The sequence below is a fragment of the Taudactylus pleione genome, unplaced genomic scaffold (assembly GCF_031769625.1).
Source record: "Taudactylus pleione unplaced genomic scaffold, aTauple2 ptg000699l, whole genome shotgun sequence".
Taxonomy (NCBI): domain Eukaryota; kingdom Metazoa; phylum Chordata; class Amphibia; order Anura; family Myobatrachidae; genus Taudactylus; species Taudactylus pleione.
This window is the reverse complement of record NW_028285101.1, coordinates 2,247,740-2,266,074: the sequence shown is the minus strand read 5'-3', so window position 1 is coordinate 2,266,074 and position 18,335 is coordinate 2,247,740. Positions and strand designations below refer to the sequence as shown.

The following is an 18,335-nucleotide window of genomic DNA, read 5'->3' as shown; positions in this document are numbered from 1 at the left end:
TCGCAAGCATCGCAAAATCTCATGTGCAACCCGGAGCCCGGCAGCCACTGCAGCCAGGGACAGTGCTGTCCCTGCTGTGGCATTAGGGCAATGATAGCTGTCGAAATCGATAGCTGTTAGAACGGTCAGTGCCACTGACCATTCATCAGCTGCCTGGCACATCGGCGTGCTATCTTGTAGATGGCAGCGCCGATAATGACAGGGGTGCATAGCGCCCCGTCATCTCAAACACATCCTCATATTAGTACAGGGGAAGAAGCGGTATCAGCACACAACGTGCGCTGATACCACTAACCCCATAATGTCATATAATACATCTTTATCACCGTCACTGTGGATGGACTTTCCGAACTCACTGTATAACAGGTTTATTTTTTGGGGGGGAAGGGAGAGGGGGGGCTGATTCTGAGTTGGACAGAATTTTTGTTTAAATTATACAAAATAAGCCCTGGAAAAAGTCACATTTTACTTATCGTGCAGAGCTGTCTAAATAAACAAGATGCATCCAGCTCAGTAAGAGAAGCATACTGTATGTGCCTGCTTTACTCCAGGAGAGAACAGGAGTATATTCACCTGGTTTATGCCAGGAGGTGTGGCTTCACAGTGATAGTAGTAAACATATATATATATATATACATACACACACACTCATATGTATATATATATATATATATATATACATACACACACACTCATATGTATGTATATATATATATATATATATATATATTATATATAAAAAAAAAAAGTACACAAATCATACACAATATAATACATGGCTGGACATTGTTAATAACTAATAAAGTTGCATTTACCATGGAAAATTAAATGATGCAAAGTTAAAAAACTTTTTCTTTATGTACAATATTTATAATATTCCTGAAGCTATACAGTATATGTATAACGCAAAAATGGCTATAGATGTGTAAGAATTATTGGTATTCTTAATGCGCAGTAAAAACAAATAATATTAATTTGCATGGGAAAAAACACATGAGTACCATTGTCTGTAAAGCTGGCCATCCACTGTACAATTTTCTGTCAGATATCTGTCCAATCTGGCTGGTTGGAATGAAACCTGGTAATGTAAGGGAGCAAATTACATTTGTCCATTTGCTCACAAACACTGGAAAATAGTCAAAAATGGTTGTTCAGACAAATTGGTTAAAACACACAAATTTAACCAATTTGAACAATTTTTTGTTGTCCTTTTTTCAGTGTTCAAAACCAAATGGACGACTATCATTTGCTCCCATACATTACCAGGTTTTCATTCTAACCAGCCAGATTGGACAGTCATCCGACAGAAAACTGTATAGTAGATGGCCAGCTTTAGGAGAAGCTTGTATGTCTGAGGCGTGGAAACATGTGTAACGAATACTGAGTTGATACTTATTCTCATTTTTACCCTTAGCTGCTGACCCTGCAAGTGCTTTGCAAACAGATAGAGGGGAGTGGTGTACTGAACATCGGAGGCTCCACAGCCGATTGGATGTAGTAGAGGAGGTAATAGCCAATATTTACATGACTTGAAGAAAAGCTGTGATATATATGGTAAACTCTGTATGTGGTACCCTAGAGCACAGGTTCTCAAACTCGGTTCTCAGGACCCCAAGCAGTGCATGTTTTCCAGGTCCTTTCACAAAATCACAAGTGAAATAATTAGCTCCACCTGTGAATCTTTAAAAATGTGTCAGTGAATAATGAATATACCTGTGCACCTGCTAGGTGACCTGGAAAACGTGACCTGTGTGGGGTGTTGAGGACCGAGTTTTAGAACCACTGCTCTAGAGGTGAGCATTGCTAGAATAAGGTCCACATGGGCCTGGAAGTGAAAACTAGGAAGAGCCTATTGTATGCCGCTGCAGGGGTGTGACTGGTGATGAGGGGGCATGACCAATGCTGTGGGGGTGTGGTCCGCACAGGGGGTGTGGTATATGCTGTGGGGAGTGGCTAGCTGGGTGAAAGTAGTAAAACAGCCCCCGAAATTAAAAATAAACACTGGAACAAACATACAACAACAAAAAGTACACACAATAAACAAGGCTTGGGTATCTTATGTCTTACCTACACTTGCAACCTTGAGAACTTGCTGCAGGTGCCAGCTGGTGATGCAAGTTTTGTTGGGGCTTGTCTAAATCCTGGCCTGTCTGGAAGAGATGGATAATAAACACCTGCATTTAAAAAGTGGCAAGTAACTTATCCCCCTCTGCCCTAAATCTGCCAGCCAACATAAAACACTAATATTTATGCATCTCTCTCATTGCCCCTTCATGTCTATTATTGCCCCTTCCATAGCTCTCTCATTGCCCATTCCCTCCACAGCTCACTGCCCCCTCACACTGCTTCTCTCCAGGGACATAGCGTGGGCGAAGCAATTTGAACTCGTGCTCCAGGTCCCAGCCACTCAGGCGCTCCACAGGCTCCTACTGAGCTGCGAGTCTGAATTGCAGCTGAGCAGGTAGAGCAGTGCTTTCCGTTCTGCACTGAACGCGCCCCCTTCCTCCACTGATGGTGCAGCTGCCAATCACTGTAAAGCTGGCCACACATCTAAAGATATGTCCAACCATCCAACTAGTTGATTGGTTGGAATGAAAATCTGGTAAGGGATGAAAGCAAATTACAATCAGCAATTTGCTCCCAAACGCCGGAAAATGGACAAATACTGTTGTTTGAACAAATTGTTTAGATCAAACATTTAACAAACTTGTCTAATGACCATTTTCATCTGTTTTCTGGCATTTAGGAGCAAATTGCTGATCATCAGTTACTCCCATACGTTACCAGATTTTCATTCCAACCAATCAACTAGTTGGATGGTTGGACAGAAAATCTTTACGTGTGTATGCACCTTTAGAATATGAATAATGTAATATTTTATTTTCTTTGTTTAGATCAAACATTTAACAAACTTTTCTGACGACCATTTTCATCTGTTTTCTGCCATTTAGGAGCAAATTGCTGATCATCATTTACTCCTATATATTACCAGGTTTTCATTCCAACCAATCAACTAGTTGGATGGTTGGACAGATAATCTTTAGATGTGTGGCCAGCTTTAGGCAGTAGCTTTATGACTAGGTCACTGCGATCTCGGCTAATCAGGAACAAGGAAATGCAGCAGGTACATGAGCGGACTCAGACTCCAGAGCCTCTCTACGCAGCACATTATAAAGCAAGGATCTGGGTTTTTTTTTATGTGTGTAGTTGGGGGTGATGGGGTGCTCCGGGCGTCCTGGACCCTTTATACACCATATGCCTCACACTGCTCCCGTCATACCTCAGAGCCCTTTTATGGCCTTAATTTCTCCCACCACCCCAATTCACTACCCCTATATCAAACGTAGAACCAGGGACAGTTTAAGAGAGGAGTGAGCCCTTGTGCAGACTACTCCGTGCAGGTCCCCTTCTCTCTGTAACATGGTGTCTACACATGAACTGCACACCCTGCACCTATTATAGATACGCCAATGCGTAATGAGGTCATCTCTCCAAATTATATGACCTAAGTCATGATATAGAAGGTAAGTACAGCAAACAATTGGACAGGGCTCTCAGCTTGTCTTTCTTTGTGGCACCACAAGTCCCAGCCATTCTTGGCTGCAGCTTATCTACTCAGCAAATATCTCTCCTAAACACTTGCTCATTTCTGTATCTCTGATGTTGGTCCCTGTCTTTTCTCTCCACACTCATATATATTATACTAGCGACTCGACCCAGCTTCGCACTGGAGCAATTTCAGGTCACCACAGCCCCTTGCATCTCACAACAGCCTCTTGCTCCTTACTCCTGTCTCCTGCATCTCACAACAGCCTCTTGCTCCTTACTCCTGTCTCCTGCATCTCACAACAGCCTCTTGCTCCTTACTCCTGCCCCCTGTATCTCACAACAGCCTCCTGCTTTTCACTCCTGCCCCCTGTATCTCACCAGCGTCACCACAACCCCCCCCCCCCCCTCTGCTGCCATGAGCCCGGGCACTGGGATGTGCTGGGAAGGGATGAGAGATTTGTATTGCAGTTACCGAAAGCATTACCAGCTGGGGCACCTGTGCATATTTCTGCAGCGTCCATGCACACCCCTCCGATGGCGATGAGCAATGTCTTCTTTACACAATGTTCCAGGTTCTGGGCTTCCTGTTGAGCTTCCACGCTGTGGTGCCCGTCTGAGAACAGTGCTGACTTCTATGGAAGGTGCCTCCCAATCAGTTCCTTCCTATTATTTTATAGACTGTACGTGATAAATGCTACTTCAAAGCTAATTGGTTGCTATGGGCAACTTCTCCACTGGTCCACTTCTTCACGCTTTTCACTGCTAGATACATAAACCCTAAAGGGCGGGCTGTACTAAGCATTGCATCCGTGATGTGGTACATCCAGTCTCTCACCAGGTACATACCGCAGTTGGTTACCCAACGGGACAAAGCTGCTTAGTACATATGGAAAATGCTGTAAAACCCCTTTTGAAGGTTTTACCACATTTTACACTTTAGTACATCTGTAAATCAGGTACTTTACTTAAATCTTCCGGAGATTCAGCTTAATATGGGGAAGCACGGATGGTGCAATTGTTAGCATTAGTGCTGTCACTGCTGTGTATTTTCCCCGTGCTTGCGTGGGTTTCTTCTGAGTACTTCGGTATCCTCCCACAATCCAAAAATATAAATTCAGGTTACTATGCTATAGGTTAATTGGCTCCCGACAAAACAAATGAACTGTGTGTATGTGTGTGAGCATGTGTTAGGGAATATAGATTGTAAGCTCCACTGGAGCAGGAACCAAATAGTCTTTGTAAAGCACTGCAGAATATGTGTATGCTATATAACTGGTAGTAATAATAATAAAAAATACTCAAATTCTGCAGGGTATAATAGAAGACCCGTTTCAAACAATCTGTCTAACATCAGAGCTGTTGTTAATTGGTTTTCCATGGCCACGACTCATTTGAATGAATGGAAAATAGAAGCAATTTAACAAAGAGCTAAGGAAAGATTCATTCGGAATGTGTATGCACATCGACATGAAAGTGGTAATGTTCTAATGGGTTTAATTTGTCAGGTGTCCTAAGCTCTAAATAAACAAATATATCAGTTTTATATGATCTACAAAATATAAATAACATTCACCTCTAATAGGTAGACAGCGCCACCTTGTGTCTTCCAACAGGCTGGTCAGGACGTTGCAAAATGCACCTGAAATAATTTATCCTAGTGCCGGAATAAGTGGTGTTGGGATTGTTCCTAGCATTACTACGTTGCAGGAGAAACATAAATGGAAAATGATCTTATACGGAAATAACTTTCTACATTTGTATCTACATTCCTCATAGAAACAGAGAATGACAGAAATGTTGTACACTCTGCATTTAACATCTGCAATATTCTGGTGAAACACGGATATGTATGGGTTCCGGACTATAGGCACACAGTAAAAAGGTCCACAATGTCTAGATAGACACCAGATGTTATAAGTCAATAGGTTGACTGGGACAAAAGGTCAACACACTAAAGGTCAAAATGTAAGAAGGTCGACATGTACAAATTGGTGACAGGGTCAAAAGGTCAACATTAAAATTGTTCAAACAAAAAAAGGTCATCACATGATTGTTTTTTTTTTTTTTTAGGATTAGGCACTTACCGGAGGGTTAGGCACTTACCCCGATGGTTAGGATTAGGCACCAGGAGGGAGGGTTAGGTACTTGCCAGGGGGTTAAGCTTTAGAAGGGATGGTTAGGGTGAAGTTTAGGGCTTAAAAAAAAAAAATCACATGTGGACTATTTTCATGTCGACCTTTAGTGTCAGCCTTCTGTCCCAGTTGACCTATTGACTGTCTAACATCTGGTGTCTATTTAGACACTGTCGACCTTTTTACTATCTATCTGTTAATCCACACTCTAAATGTATACTTTTTAAAAATATGCTACAAATAACATTCTCTGTGACTGAATGGGCCATTATTTGTCAAAAAGATCAACATCACAAGCAGCAACCCACAATCAGTTCTGCTCAATTTTAACTACTATTAGCATTAATTTATATAGCGCTAACATTTTCCATTGCAGTGTACAATTACTTTATTTTAAACAAAAGTAAAAATCAAGACTGGGAAATAACTGACAGAGGGAAGAGGGCCCTGCTCACAAGTTTGCAATCTATAAGGAATGGGAATTTGATACTTGAGAATAATGACTGTATATTGCAAATGGCTCAACCAGACTGCAGAAGTTATTGGTGGGCTATATGCAATGCTGGTCAGTGTTACTATTATGTGTGTCCAACAACAACAGATTGCTGCAAAGACAGCTGGTCTGTGCCAATTTAGTCAGTAACTAGGTTATTTATAGATCAAGCTGAACATAACATTTTCAGTGTGACCATTAAAATGATCGTCTCAAAATATATAGATTTGTTTGGTTATAGCGGAATATCATGTTGGTAAATGACCTTGTGTGCCATCGACTGCCAACATAGGACATAACAGGATAAACACAGCCTGCACACTGACCAACTACACCAGTCAAGTCTGGTCATTAGCTTAATATCTGACAAGCCAAAATGCCATAAACTGTATACATCATGTTGAGTTAGAACAGCACCACTCGGCTATATAATTAGTCATTCTCTAGGTAAATAACAAAGGCAATTAAAGTATTGAAATCTGCTTTTTAAAAATCTCTCTATTTATAACAGACATATGAATCGTTCACAGCAAATCCCATCCCAAATTGCAGAGTGGGTACAAATAGAAGTCAAAAGAAACATTAATACAATAGACTGTAAATATATCAAGTGAAAAAATAAATCAAAGAATCATTAATACTGTGTAGCGAAACTTCCAATAGGGATATACAACCTTTGTGAGTGACAAATAGAAGCAGCAACAATAGTGGATAAAGCAAAGTTTGTGCATATCTGTTGAAGGTTTCTGTTGAAGGTTTTTCCTTTTTGTAAATGTTGTAACAGATAGAAGAAGGAAGGGGGAATGGGGCAAGGGAGGTGGAGAAAGAGGGTCAGAGGAGGAGGATGTACGGGGGCAAGAGTGAGACTCATTTCCTAGCTGGCCAGCCAATCAGGGAGGAGGTGAACGTTAGTAGAGGACGATAGAACTACATTTATTGTATGGTGTTACTAATTTGGGTTGCTTAGAGGTGGTTGGGGTTTTAAATTATTCTGTCATGTGCTCAGTTTGGTTTTGATAGGTGGTGCCATTTGTGTTATGGCATTTTAGGTGCCCAAAATGGTTGAATGGCATACTGTATGTTTGGTGACAAGTGCTCTGGTGTGGGTGAGGGTATTGAGGGTGGGTGTAATCAGTGACTACACATGTTATGCTTAACTATATAATCAGTAGGTTACAAGGCTTTAGGCTTGTACAAGGCTTCTAGGTTTTATTTCAAAGTGGGTTTTTTTCTAAGTGGGACTACCATGTACAGCATAACTTAAAGAGTTAGTCAGGAGTTCAGCAGGAGGAAGACTGGAGGACAACATTTTAAAAGAACTCTCTATAACTTGGAAAAAAAGCAAAGGATCTTCTGAGATTCTAGAAACCCTGCTACTCAGCGACCAGCTTCCATTATAACCTGGACACACCTTTTGCCAACACCCTGCTTCAGCATTGTAAGCAACTACCTGCTTACTGAACATTTAATACTTGTATGTTTGCGTTTCTTCTCTACATTGTTTAAATCATTCCAATACCACTGTCAATTTATCTTTATACCACTGTAGTACCTACCATTGTTTCACACGTATACCTTTTTCTTTTTATATGTATATATATATATATATATATATATATATTTTCATACTTGAGACTAATTCTCAAGTCTTGCTACTTTAACAGCTCTATACTCTTTTTTTGGTTATAATATACTATTGTAGTTGTGCCTTTACATCTTCCAGCACTGTTCTTCCTTTTATCTGATTTTGACCTTTGACCTGTACTGCTCCCTCATCTCACACTCATTACTACTACTACTCCCCCCCCCCCCCCGACTGCCTCATCTACACGATGTCTCTTTTCTTCTACGCCTCCCTCACTCAGCTGCTACATTATTTTCTCCTCTACCACCAGTTTTCACCTCTTTTCTCCATTCATAGTCCCCTCTACATTCTCCCACTCTTCTGTCTCTCTTCATCACATATTAGTCTCTCAACTGCATCTCCCACAACTCCAGTATTATTCACTACTCTTCCACCATGGTCCTGCTGCACCACCACTAAACCCTGCACCCTCTCTTTTCTCCAAGATACTTATCCTTCTCCCCCCACACCACACTGAACCTCCACCTTACCCATCACCTGCTGTCACCCTTCCTCATTCAGAAGCCAGCCACATAACCCCACACTCCTTATCCTCCTCTAGATCAATATCATCTCCACACTACATCAACCCTAATAATCTCATTCTCTTCTCGCCTCTTAACTCTGTCCCTCTCTCCTGTTCCCTCTGGAAAGCCAGTTTTGTCTATAATAAACTGGTCCCTGTTCATGAGCACTTCATCTGTAATGCCTTGATTCTCCTTGCCATCACCAAACCCTGGATTTACCCCTCTGACACCACTGCTCCTGCAAAATTCCTCCATCACTTGGCTTCCTGGCTTTTAATCTTCAACTGGGCCCTCAAGACCCATTTCTTCCTCAATGCTTTCCAGCGCTCATAACTAACCCACTACTCTATGCTCCTTCCTCACTATCTAGCCCATCTGTGTCACCCCTGTTTGTCTGACCCTCCCCTCAGAATGCAAGCTCTCACGAGCAGGGCCCTCTTTCCTCACGTGCTTCTTCTTGCCTTACTTTTACTTTCATTTACAATGGTGCCTAAAACTGCTTACTGACACCCTGCTGCTTATTTAGGTGTTATGCAGCATTGTTTATAAATCATGTACTTGTCCTGCATTGTCTGTACTGTTAATAACTGTTGTCTTGTGTGCTCGTTTGTTTTTGTACTTTGTAAGGCGCTGCGGAACCCTTGTGGCGCCATATAAATAAAGGATGCTAATAATAATAATAATATATACCAATTATTGCTAGTCACAGGTTTTTAAATCTTTTGTAATGATTTTGAGAATTTAAGATGAATTCTCACCAGATATACTGCTATTTGGAGTTTTAATTGGACTATTTCTGTTGAAACTGGAATACCCGCTCCAGATCATCGCTTAGAGACTGCTGTAGAGCTGAACGCAAGTCATTTCTCCTGCATTGTGTGTACACAAGGGCTTGATTCAGATCTGCGCATTCGCAGGAGCTGCACTGCGCAAGTGTAGATCTGTTTCTGTGATGGCAGTCGCAGTGTCCCAAAACCCGCAGCATGATCGACATGCTGCTGGCGTGGCGGTCTAATTTTCTGGAGGTGCTGAAGCGAGTGGCTGCAGCTTCACTGACCCCGGCAGCGCGATTTCACATCTGTTTACTTAAGACGCCTCCTGTGGCTTTTACATAGGTTAGCACAGACACTTCAAACAAAGGCGCAGCGGCTGTGCTATAGCGCCCATTTCTGAAGCGCTTAGTGTGTATATTTGCCATGTGCAGTTGTTTGTTTCTCTGCAGCTGAACCGCCCCCATACATATTCCTGATTTCATAGCCATCATTATTATCAGTGACACTTTGCACCATTCCTATCCTTGGTGTGATAGATCCATCTGAAAAAAGGTGTATTTACATGTACATACAACGCAGCATGGATGTGGTATGAAAAGTGGACAAGGTCGACAGGTTCTCAATGTCAACATTTAACATGACAACACAAGAATGTCGACAGTCCTAAAGTGCAGGTTGATGATTCTGACCGGATCCCACTCCGCATAGGCCACAAGGTCTGACAGATTGGCAGTTATAGCCCAGTTACGCCAAAGTGGAGCGGTGTAAGGCCAGTGTAGTGTGAGAATACAGAAGATTCTCTTGCATGAAACTCTGAATCAGCCACAAAGCTTCCACACATCTAACCAACTTTCATGCAACTGGTCTGTCCAGCTATACAATCACAAATCAGGCAGTTTATACAGTTGCTCTGTTCTACCATAAGTGGATATACACTATCAAGCTCTTCTTTCAACTGAACACTTTGTCTGACTAGCTGAACAATCATACTTTGTACTCCATACACTTCCCAACTTTTCCATCAGACCAGCCAACTGATCACATTTTCTATCTAATAGAATGAATATCTGATGTCACAAAAGTAGGAGGACACTGACTGCCTACTTCTGCATGTTAAAAAATAATAATACATGGGAGTTCCCCCACTTTTTAAATGAACACACGTTTTCAGCCCAGTGCAGGTTACCGCAAAATTTAGCGGAAAAAACGGCATGAGGTCCCCTGGGCTGGTGGAACCACAGAGAGGGTGTGCACAGTAATGGGGTCTCACCACCATACAACCAGCCAGCTACAGGCCAGTTGGAACCAAGGGTGTCAGGCCAAAAAAAAAAAAAAAAGTGTGCAAACCCAACCCCCCTCCTGGATATAACTAGTACTGGTGTTACTAGCACTAGGGTTCTTCTGCATACACAACACCCAGTGGTTATAAAGTGTAAACAGATAAAACCAAGCTGGTGGCTCTCCAAATCCCAGCTTGCCCTGGCAACGGGGCCATGACGTGAATTGTAGTATGCCAAAGACAAAGTGGTTTTAGATATATTTTAATAATATTACCTCCATACTCACCATGTATCAGGTATGGAGAAGAACTCTGGTTGTTTTTGCACCTGGTCAAGTTATAGCCATTGTTTGGGGGTCTGACTCTGGGAAAGCTGGCACTAGTGCTATCTGGCTGCAGGCACTCACTCGATGTGTCCAGCAACATAAACTGGCAAAGCCCAATGGTGGTTACCCTCAAATCAAAGAGTACCCTACATTGGCTTTTCCCTGATTTTGGAGTATCCAGTACTGGGCTAAAAGCAGGAGTACGCTCCCCCAAACAGGATTGATTTAACCAAGAAATTGGAATTACCATTTTAGTTAGTTCTTATACTATTAGACGATATTAGTTTGCTACAACACATAACACGATTATCGTTCCAACTGGCCAACTAGTTTGTATACTGTGAGATCAGTTCTACACTTCGTACTAATGCGCAGATGCCTCAATCCTGGAGCATAAGTTTCCATCCAATGTTTCACTTTGTTTTTCCCCTTGCAGTTTCATGCTAACATTGCCTTAAGGGAATATTTGCAACAGATTGCTGCAGTTCCCCGATCCCCCTACGCCTGGATGTGGGCAGCGGGGAAATCCAACATATTAACTATAAAATGATAAATAACTATTATATATAACAGGCTCTCAAGACCCACTACTTCATCAAAGCCTTCCAGCTCTCATCTTAACTTGCTGCTACATACTCCTTCCTCCTTGTCTGCCCCATCTGTGTCGCACCTGTTTGTCTGCCCCTCCCCTTTAGAATGTAAGCTCTTACGAGCAGGGCCCTCTTCCCTCTTGTGCTTTTCCTTACTTTACTTTCAAATACTTCTTACTCCCCACTAGGGCACCTAACATTTGGTTGCTTATGTTCTGCTGCTTATGTGGGTGTTATGGTAGCTAATGTAGCAATATATATTATTCATGTCCTTGTCCTGCATTGTATAGTACTGTAAGTTGCTGGTCACCTATTTGTTTATGTACTTTGTAAGGCGCTGCAGAACACTTGGGGCGCCATATAAATAAATAATAATATTGGATTTCCCCGATTTGCCAATCCTGACCAAAAAATTATTTGGATCGGCAAATCGGGGATTTTTAACACGCATAATCTCCCCAATTCCCTGACAAGTCGTCACTCATCAATGCCTGCTGATCTGGTGTTTGGTGGATCGGATCAGAGTTGGGGGATCTGGCAATTGCAGTGCTGATGTTTGGCCTACATTAGACACTGCTATATGTGAAACAAATATGTCACGCTCGCTTGAACACAAAAGTTCCTGCCTAATGCATTCAAAACAATCATCTATCTTTTAAGTTACTGAGACTGTCTTGTAATCATGTTAGCTATAATTAAAGTTAATGAGGGCAGTCCACTACTTTTATACCATACCTTGACCATCCATGGTTTATACAGGAGATGCATTAAGCCTCCTAGAGTGGAGAAGTGTTCCATAGCAACCAATCAGCTTTTAGCTAGCTTTGATCAAGTACGTTCTATAAAATGATAGGTAGAAGATTGGTTGCTATGGACACTCTTTAGAATGCTTGATACATCTCCCCCTAAATCTGCTTAAGTAATGCATGAGCCACAGCTTGACGGAAGTTCTTTGCATTCAATAAGCTCAGTCCATCTTTTCCTTAAGTGTTTCCATTTTATTTCTCTGCACTACTCTAAAATGTATAACATGTCACTGATCACATGTAAATGCTATGTACAGAATGGAAATATAATGAATTCAATTTATATTTTAACAGTTTATACATCAAATAAAGTATAAGCAGTTGAAAATAAGAAGTGACTGAGGAATGTTCTGATACTCACATGTCCCCTCCCCACCCTCCTCCCTTTCAGCGAGTAGAGAAAACTGTGGAATACATGTTTTCTGAAGTTAATTCCTTGCTGGACAGCATTTCAGGAGCTACCTGGGCTCTGCTGCCTACACCCAGTGGCCCGCTCTTGGATATTTTTGAGGAAGGTTAGTAATTAATAGTCTCAACTGTGCCAATTCTGCTCCAGCTCCATTCCTCTTGCAGGGTACTCACATGGATAAATCATTGTATGTACGACTGGAAAACAAAAGAGCAAAAGGTTAAACCTAGACTTAAATTTGCTTACCACATATCTAGCCACTAAAGGTTGCGTTCTGGAATGGCCACAATGCCTATGAATTGGCTAGGGTGCATCAAACTTTTTTTTTAAGTATTAATTCAAATACTGAGGGCCTGATTCAGTGGACACAATACCGATGTTTTTGCAGTTGAGCATCCCTGTGTGACGGCACATTGAGGGAGTGTGGCTTGCACCGGGCCCGCGAATAATGTTATATATAACAAAGTGGCCCTCAGCAGAAAAAGGGTTCCCCACCCTTGATTTAAAATATATATTGGATGAATGGTCCATAGATTTCTTTAAAAGTCACTGCTTACTGAAGTTGTAATAAAATTTCCCACTTACGCATCACGTTTCGGTCAGACACCCCAGCTTGCTGATTTCTCACTTGCAGGAGCCTGACTTACACCTAAAGGAATATCGACTTAACAGGCTGATAATTGCGCACTATATGGCTACAACCACGAACCAATTGTCGCTCAGTCAGGCATGAGAAACTATATATCATGCCTGCCTGGTGCCAGAAGTGGTGCTCCGATCTGAAAGTAGATGTATTCACCATCAGTGTATGGCAACATCAGATAACTGGTGTGTCTGAGTTTTATCTCACGGTCTATGGCCAGCATAAGACTTTGCTTTCAAATTATCCCATGGTCTCTCTCATTCTACAGCGTGGCAAAATCGGTAAAAAAACAGGAAGAAAATGGGAAGCTTACACTGGCCTTCAGTACTATGACATTTAGGCACCACATATGCAACTTCCATTAATGCATTACCAAACATTTTTTTTCTTTTAATACAAATAAAGCCAGAGTGGGGTTTACAAAAGTAATACTAGGGGGTCAATTTACTAAAGTGAGAGTTTTTAGAAATGGAGTTGTTGCCCGTAGCAACCAATCAGATTCTAGCTATTATCTTCTCGAAGGTGCTAGTTAAATGTTAAGTAGAATCTGCTTGGTTGCTATGGGCAACGTCTCCACTTCTAAAAACTCTCACTTTAGTAAATTTACCATTAGGACTGTAATGGTTTTCTTTATGATTGTGAAATCATTAAAAAAAAGTAAATTTTGAACTCTACTTGGAAAAGGTCGGCATGGTCTAGAAGGCATTATATTGCCCAAATATCGATAGAATATTTGGTAAATATATTAGAAAGTGAATACATTTTTTACTCTAAAGTTTTGTATAAACTCTAGTTAATTGACAATTAAACAAGCCTTTGAACAAAATCTTATTTTTAATGTCCAAACTAATGCACTAAAATGACTCAGTTTTCAGCTAAAATAATAAAATTTTAACATTTCAATGGGAAGGTTTAATTTACAAAATAGTGTAATTAAGTAATTGTTTCTAAGATTAAAAAAATTAATGTAATTGCTTATGAAGAGATCTGGGAAATTCACGTATCATGCCGCATTTACCAACATGATCCCATTGTAGTGTGATCAGACATGGGGGTAATCTAGGGGCCACTTTAAATATTTTGGTGTACTGTGCCAATTGCCAGTAATCAATGCATAAATAAGGCCTGATTCTGATAGATCACTAAGCTTGGACACAAACGGTGCATTATTGCAAACAGCGCATGCACAGAAGCAAGTTTCTGCCTTTTTGCGTATGTTCATCCTATTTTGCATCTGACTGAACATGGCTGGATCGGTCTTTCTGTGAAATAGGTCATTTTGGGGTGGCAACAATGCACCCACCCTTACTTATGGGAGTGTAATGGAGTCATGCATATGGGGAAGGGAAGCCGGTTTCTAATGGAACTCTTCCACCCAACACAGGGCTGGTGCAAGTGCAAATACTAATGACGACGATTGTGGCGGCCGGCATAAAATCAATGCGGCATGGGTTGCGGTAGTTGAGTGAAATCTTGTATTAACATAAATTAGTAAATCTGGTGTCGCTGGCTGTCTGTTACTGCAGCCACTGTGTATGCACCTCTGGAATTAGGCCCATAGTATAAAGTCTCAGGGAATGAAATGCTCAGTTATAGGCATAAAATCAGAATTGCTTTAGAGCTATAAGTTATACTGTACATCTAAACAGCACAATACATTTCCAGCATAATGATAATTAAAATAAGTTTTAAATATGATGTGAATTACCCAGACTTATATCTGTTAATGCGAACAAAACACTTGACAACTAATCTTTTTTTAACCATCTTTCTCTTGCAGACTCCAGATGAAGATCTTCCCCACTCTCTGGTGTAGCACAGGACCCTTTTCCTCATCACACAGAGGGGCCGATTCGGAGATTTGAGCCAAGCAAAAAAGAGCCAGTAACTTTGTACCTGAGCAAAACCATGCTGCACTGCAGGTGGGGCAGATGTGATATGTACAGAGAAACTGTCCAAACGGAACTCTAATTTGCGTTGTAATAATACAGCTTCCCAGCATTTGTGGGCTATGGGGGTGATTCAGAGTCCGATAGTATTGCTATTGCAGCTGCTGAAATGGAAGCAGCTGCGATAGTATTATTATGGTAATGCAGCAGGAGGCATCTCACTACTGTTCCGAGCTGCATCCATGAACACAAAATCAGATATTCTGCGTAATCCTCTGCTGACTGAGTGACCATAGGGTCACTGCAGCCGGCGAAATATCTGTCAGTAGACTGATGGCCTCTTCCCTCCCCCCCAATGGCAATGTCACATCTCCGTTTGGGGAAAGGGAGGCCATCGCTACTCCCTCCCTGCCCAGAAATGGCAGCAGACTGTTAATCACTGACAGTGTGCTGCCGCTCTGCATGCGGAATCGCAGACCTGTACTGCACATGCGCAACCGCCGCAATTCGAGATGCGCGCTAACCATTAGGTTAGCACACATCTCTGAATTAGTCCCTATGTGCAGTAGCAGCCAGTATTATGCTAAATGAATAAATTTAATTGCACCCCTTGTAGTGCAATATGGTTTGTTATAGATACAAAGTTACTTGCTTTTGTTTAATTTGCTCCCAATTTAGAATGAGCCCCAATGTTTCTCCAATGTGCACTTTGTGATTATTAAAGTAGATTTTATCATACCAAGAGTTTGCGTTCTGATGCTTTGTAAAGGACTTGTGCGGTATAAAATGCTCACTAATGAAAACATTTGTATTGAGAATAAAAATAAAGAAAATGAAAAAAACTGTTACGGTTTCAAATTAAAATTTTACATGAATTATCACTACAAAATAGGCATCTTTTTCTTTCAAGGTTTCAAAAATATGAGATATGGTAAGAACTTACCTTTGTTATCTCTATTTCTACGTAGTCCATAGTGTTCCACAGGATACCTTGGGGGTATAGGTGATGACGTCAGGCATCGGGCACCATAGAGTTAAATTTTCAGCCTCCCAGGATGCACTAGGGTCCCCCTCCTATACCCCGCCCCCGAGCCAAGGCATCTCAGTTACGTACCAAGCCATAGGCCGGAGGAGGAGAAGAAAGAGAGAGAAGAAAGATCTGGACACACACAAGAATCACATTCTCACCAGAGTGAGACAGAAAAACCGGTGACCAGAGTAAAGCCCATCTGCAGCACAGGTGCGACAGGGCGGGAGTCCTGTGGAACCCTACGGACTTCGTAGAAATAGAGATAACAAAGGTAAGTTCTTACCATATCTCATATTTTCTACATCAGGGTCCATAGGGTATCCACAGGATACCTTGGGGATGTCCCAAAGCAGTATCCTTCTAGGGTGGGGACGCTCCAGTGCTGAAAGGAGAATCCGCTGCCCGAAGGAAGCATCCTGAGAGGCAAAGGTGTCAAACGCATAATACCTCACAAAGGTATGGACAGAGGACCACGCGGTAGCCTTGCAAATCTGGACTGCAGAGGCACCACGTCGAGCTGCCCACGAAGGACCCACAGACCTAGTGGAATGAGCCCTCACAGAGGATGGAACCGGAAGGCCTTCATGAAGATAAGCTTCAGAAATAGCCATACGGATCCAGGCTGCCAAAGTTTCCTTTGAAGCAGGCCAACCCTTTTTACAGAAGCCATAGAGGACAAACAAGGCGTCCGACTTCCTAAACGAAGAAGTGCGGTCAACATAAATCCTTTAGGCCCGCACAACGTCCAAAGTGGCCTCACCCACTGACAAGTCAGGTGAGTTGAAAGCCGGCACAACGATTTCCTCGTTGATGTGGAAACTTGAAACAACTTTAGGAAGGAATCCAGGACGAGTGCGCAGCACCGCCCTGTTCCTATGAAAAATCAGAAAAGGGGAGAGCCCCTAAGTCAGAAACACGTCTGGCTGAAGCAATGGCCAGAAGGAAAATTGTTTTAGCTGTCAATCATTTAAGGTCCACTGAGCCCAGTGGTTCAAACGGCGGTTCCTGGAGAGCCCTCAGGACCACAGCTAAATCCCAAGGCGCCACCGGTGGAACAAAAGGTGGCTCAATCCGAAGAACACCTTGCATAAAGGTGCACACATCAGGGATTGCAGCAATCCTACGATGGAACCAGACTGACAGGGCAGACACCTGCACCTTCAGAGACGCAAGGCGAAGCCCACGGTCCAGTCCCGCCTGTAGGAAAGCTAACACTCTAGAGAGACGGAACAAGCGAGGGGCATAACCTCTCGGCCGACACCACTGGAAGAACGTATGCCACACACGATGGTATATCCTTGCAGAAGATGGTTTCCGAGCCCTTAGCATAGTTTGCACTACAGAGGTGGAAAACCCCCTGGACCTTAACACGGCAGTCTCAACAGCCACGCCGTCAAAGACAGCAGAGTCAGGTCCGGGTGAAGACAAGGACCCTGTGACAGAAGGTCCGGTTGTAACGGCAACCGCAGAGGAACGTCCACGGACAGCCTCTGTAGGTCTGAGAACCAGTGCCGCCTGGGCCACGCGGGAGCTATCAACAGGAGTGTCCCTCCTTCCTGTTTGAATTTCCGGATTACCCGTGGAAGAAGGGAAAACGGAGGAAATAAATAAGCAAACCGAACGTCCACTGGACGGACAGAGCATCCACCAGAGACGCCTTTTCGTCTCTTGTGCGAGACCCGTACACCGGCAACTTGTTGTTGTGCCGTGACGCCATGAGGTCGATCTCTGGAGGACCCCACCTGTCCACCAGAAGTCGAAAGACGTCCTGGTGCAGAGACCATTCCCCCGGATGAACGTCCTGGCAACTGAGAAAGTCCACCTCCCAGTTTAGGACTCCCGGGATTAATACCGCTGATATGGCCGGGAGATTGCGCTCCGCCCAAACCAGGATTTGGGACACCTCTACGAGCACCGCCCAACTTTGGGTTCCTCCTTGCCGATTTATGTAGGCCATGGTGGTGGCGTTGTCCGACTGGACCTACACGGGGTGACCCTGGAGAACCCGATGTGTCTGCTGGAGAGCATTGAAAACCGCGCGGAGTTCCGAGATGTTTATTGGAAGCTCTGTTTCCGCCTGAGTCCACCTGCCCTGGAACAAGTGTGGACCCGTGACCGCTCCCCAGCCCCGAAGGCTGGCGTCCGTTGTCAACAGGACCCAGTTCGCCACCCAGAATGGACGACCCTTGTTGAGATGGGTCGTCTGCAACCACCAGGCTAGGGACAGGCGAACCTCCAGAGTGAGCACCAACGTCTGGGATTTTA

The 18,335-nt window shown here is 42.9% G+C and overlaps 1 protein-coding gene across 2 annotated transcripts in view; it reads left to right on the top strand.

The window, feature by feature from the left end:
* PLAC9 (placenta associated 9) overlaps nt 1-15,918 on the top strand; it is a 71,505-nt gene extending 55,587 nt beyond the window's left edge. The window contains exons 2-5 of one of the 2 annotated variants that reach the window (XR_015872483.1): nt 1,415-1,506; nt 12,491-12,614; nt 14,932-15,178; nt 15,220-15,918. Coding sequence is in view for 1 of the 2 variants with exons in the window: in XM_088456352.1 (XP_088312478.1) it covers nt 1,415-1,506; nt 12,491-12,614; nt 14,932-14,942 (227 nt within the window). In the remaining variant the exon portion in view is untranslated. Of the gene's footprint in view, nt 1-1,414; nt 1,507-12,490; nt 12,615-14,931 lie in introns of both variants that reach the window. The other variant, XM_088456352.1, reaches the window with a different exon arrangement.
* Nucleotides 15,919-18,335: the final 2,417 nt, after the last annotated feature.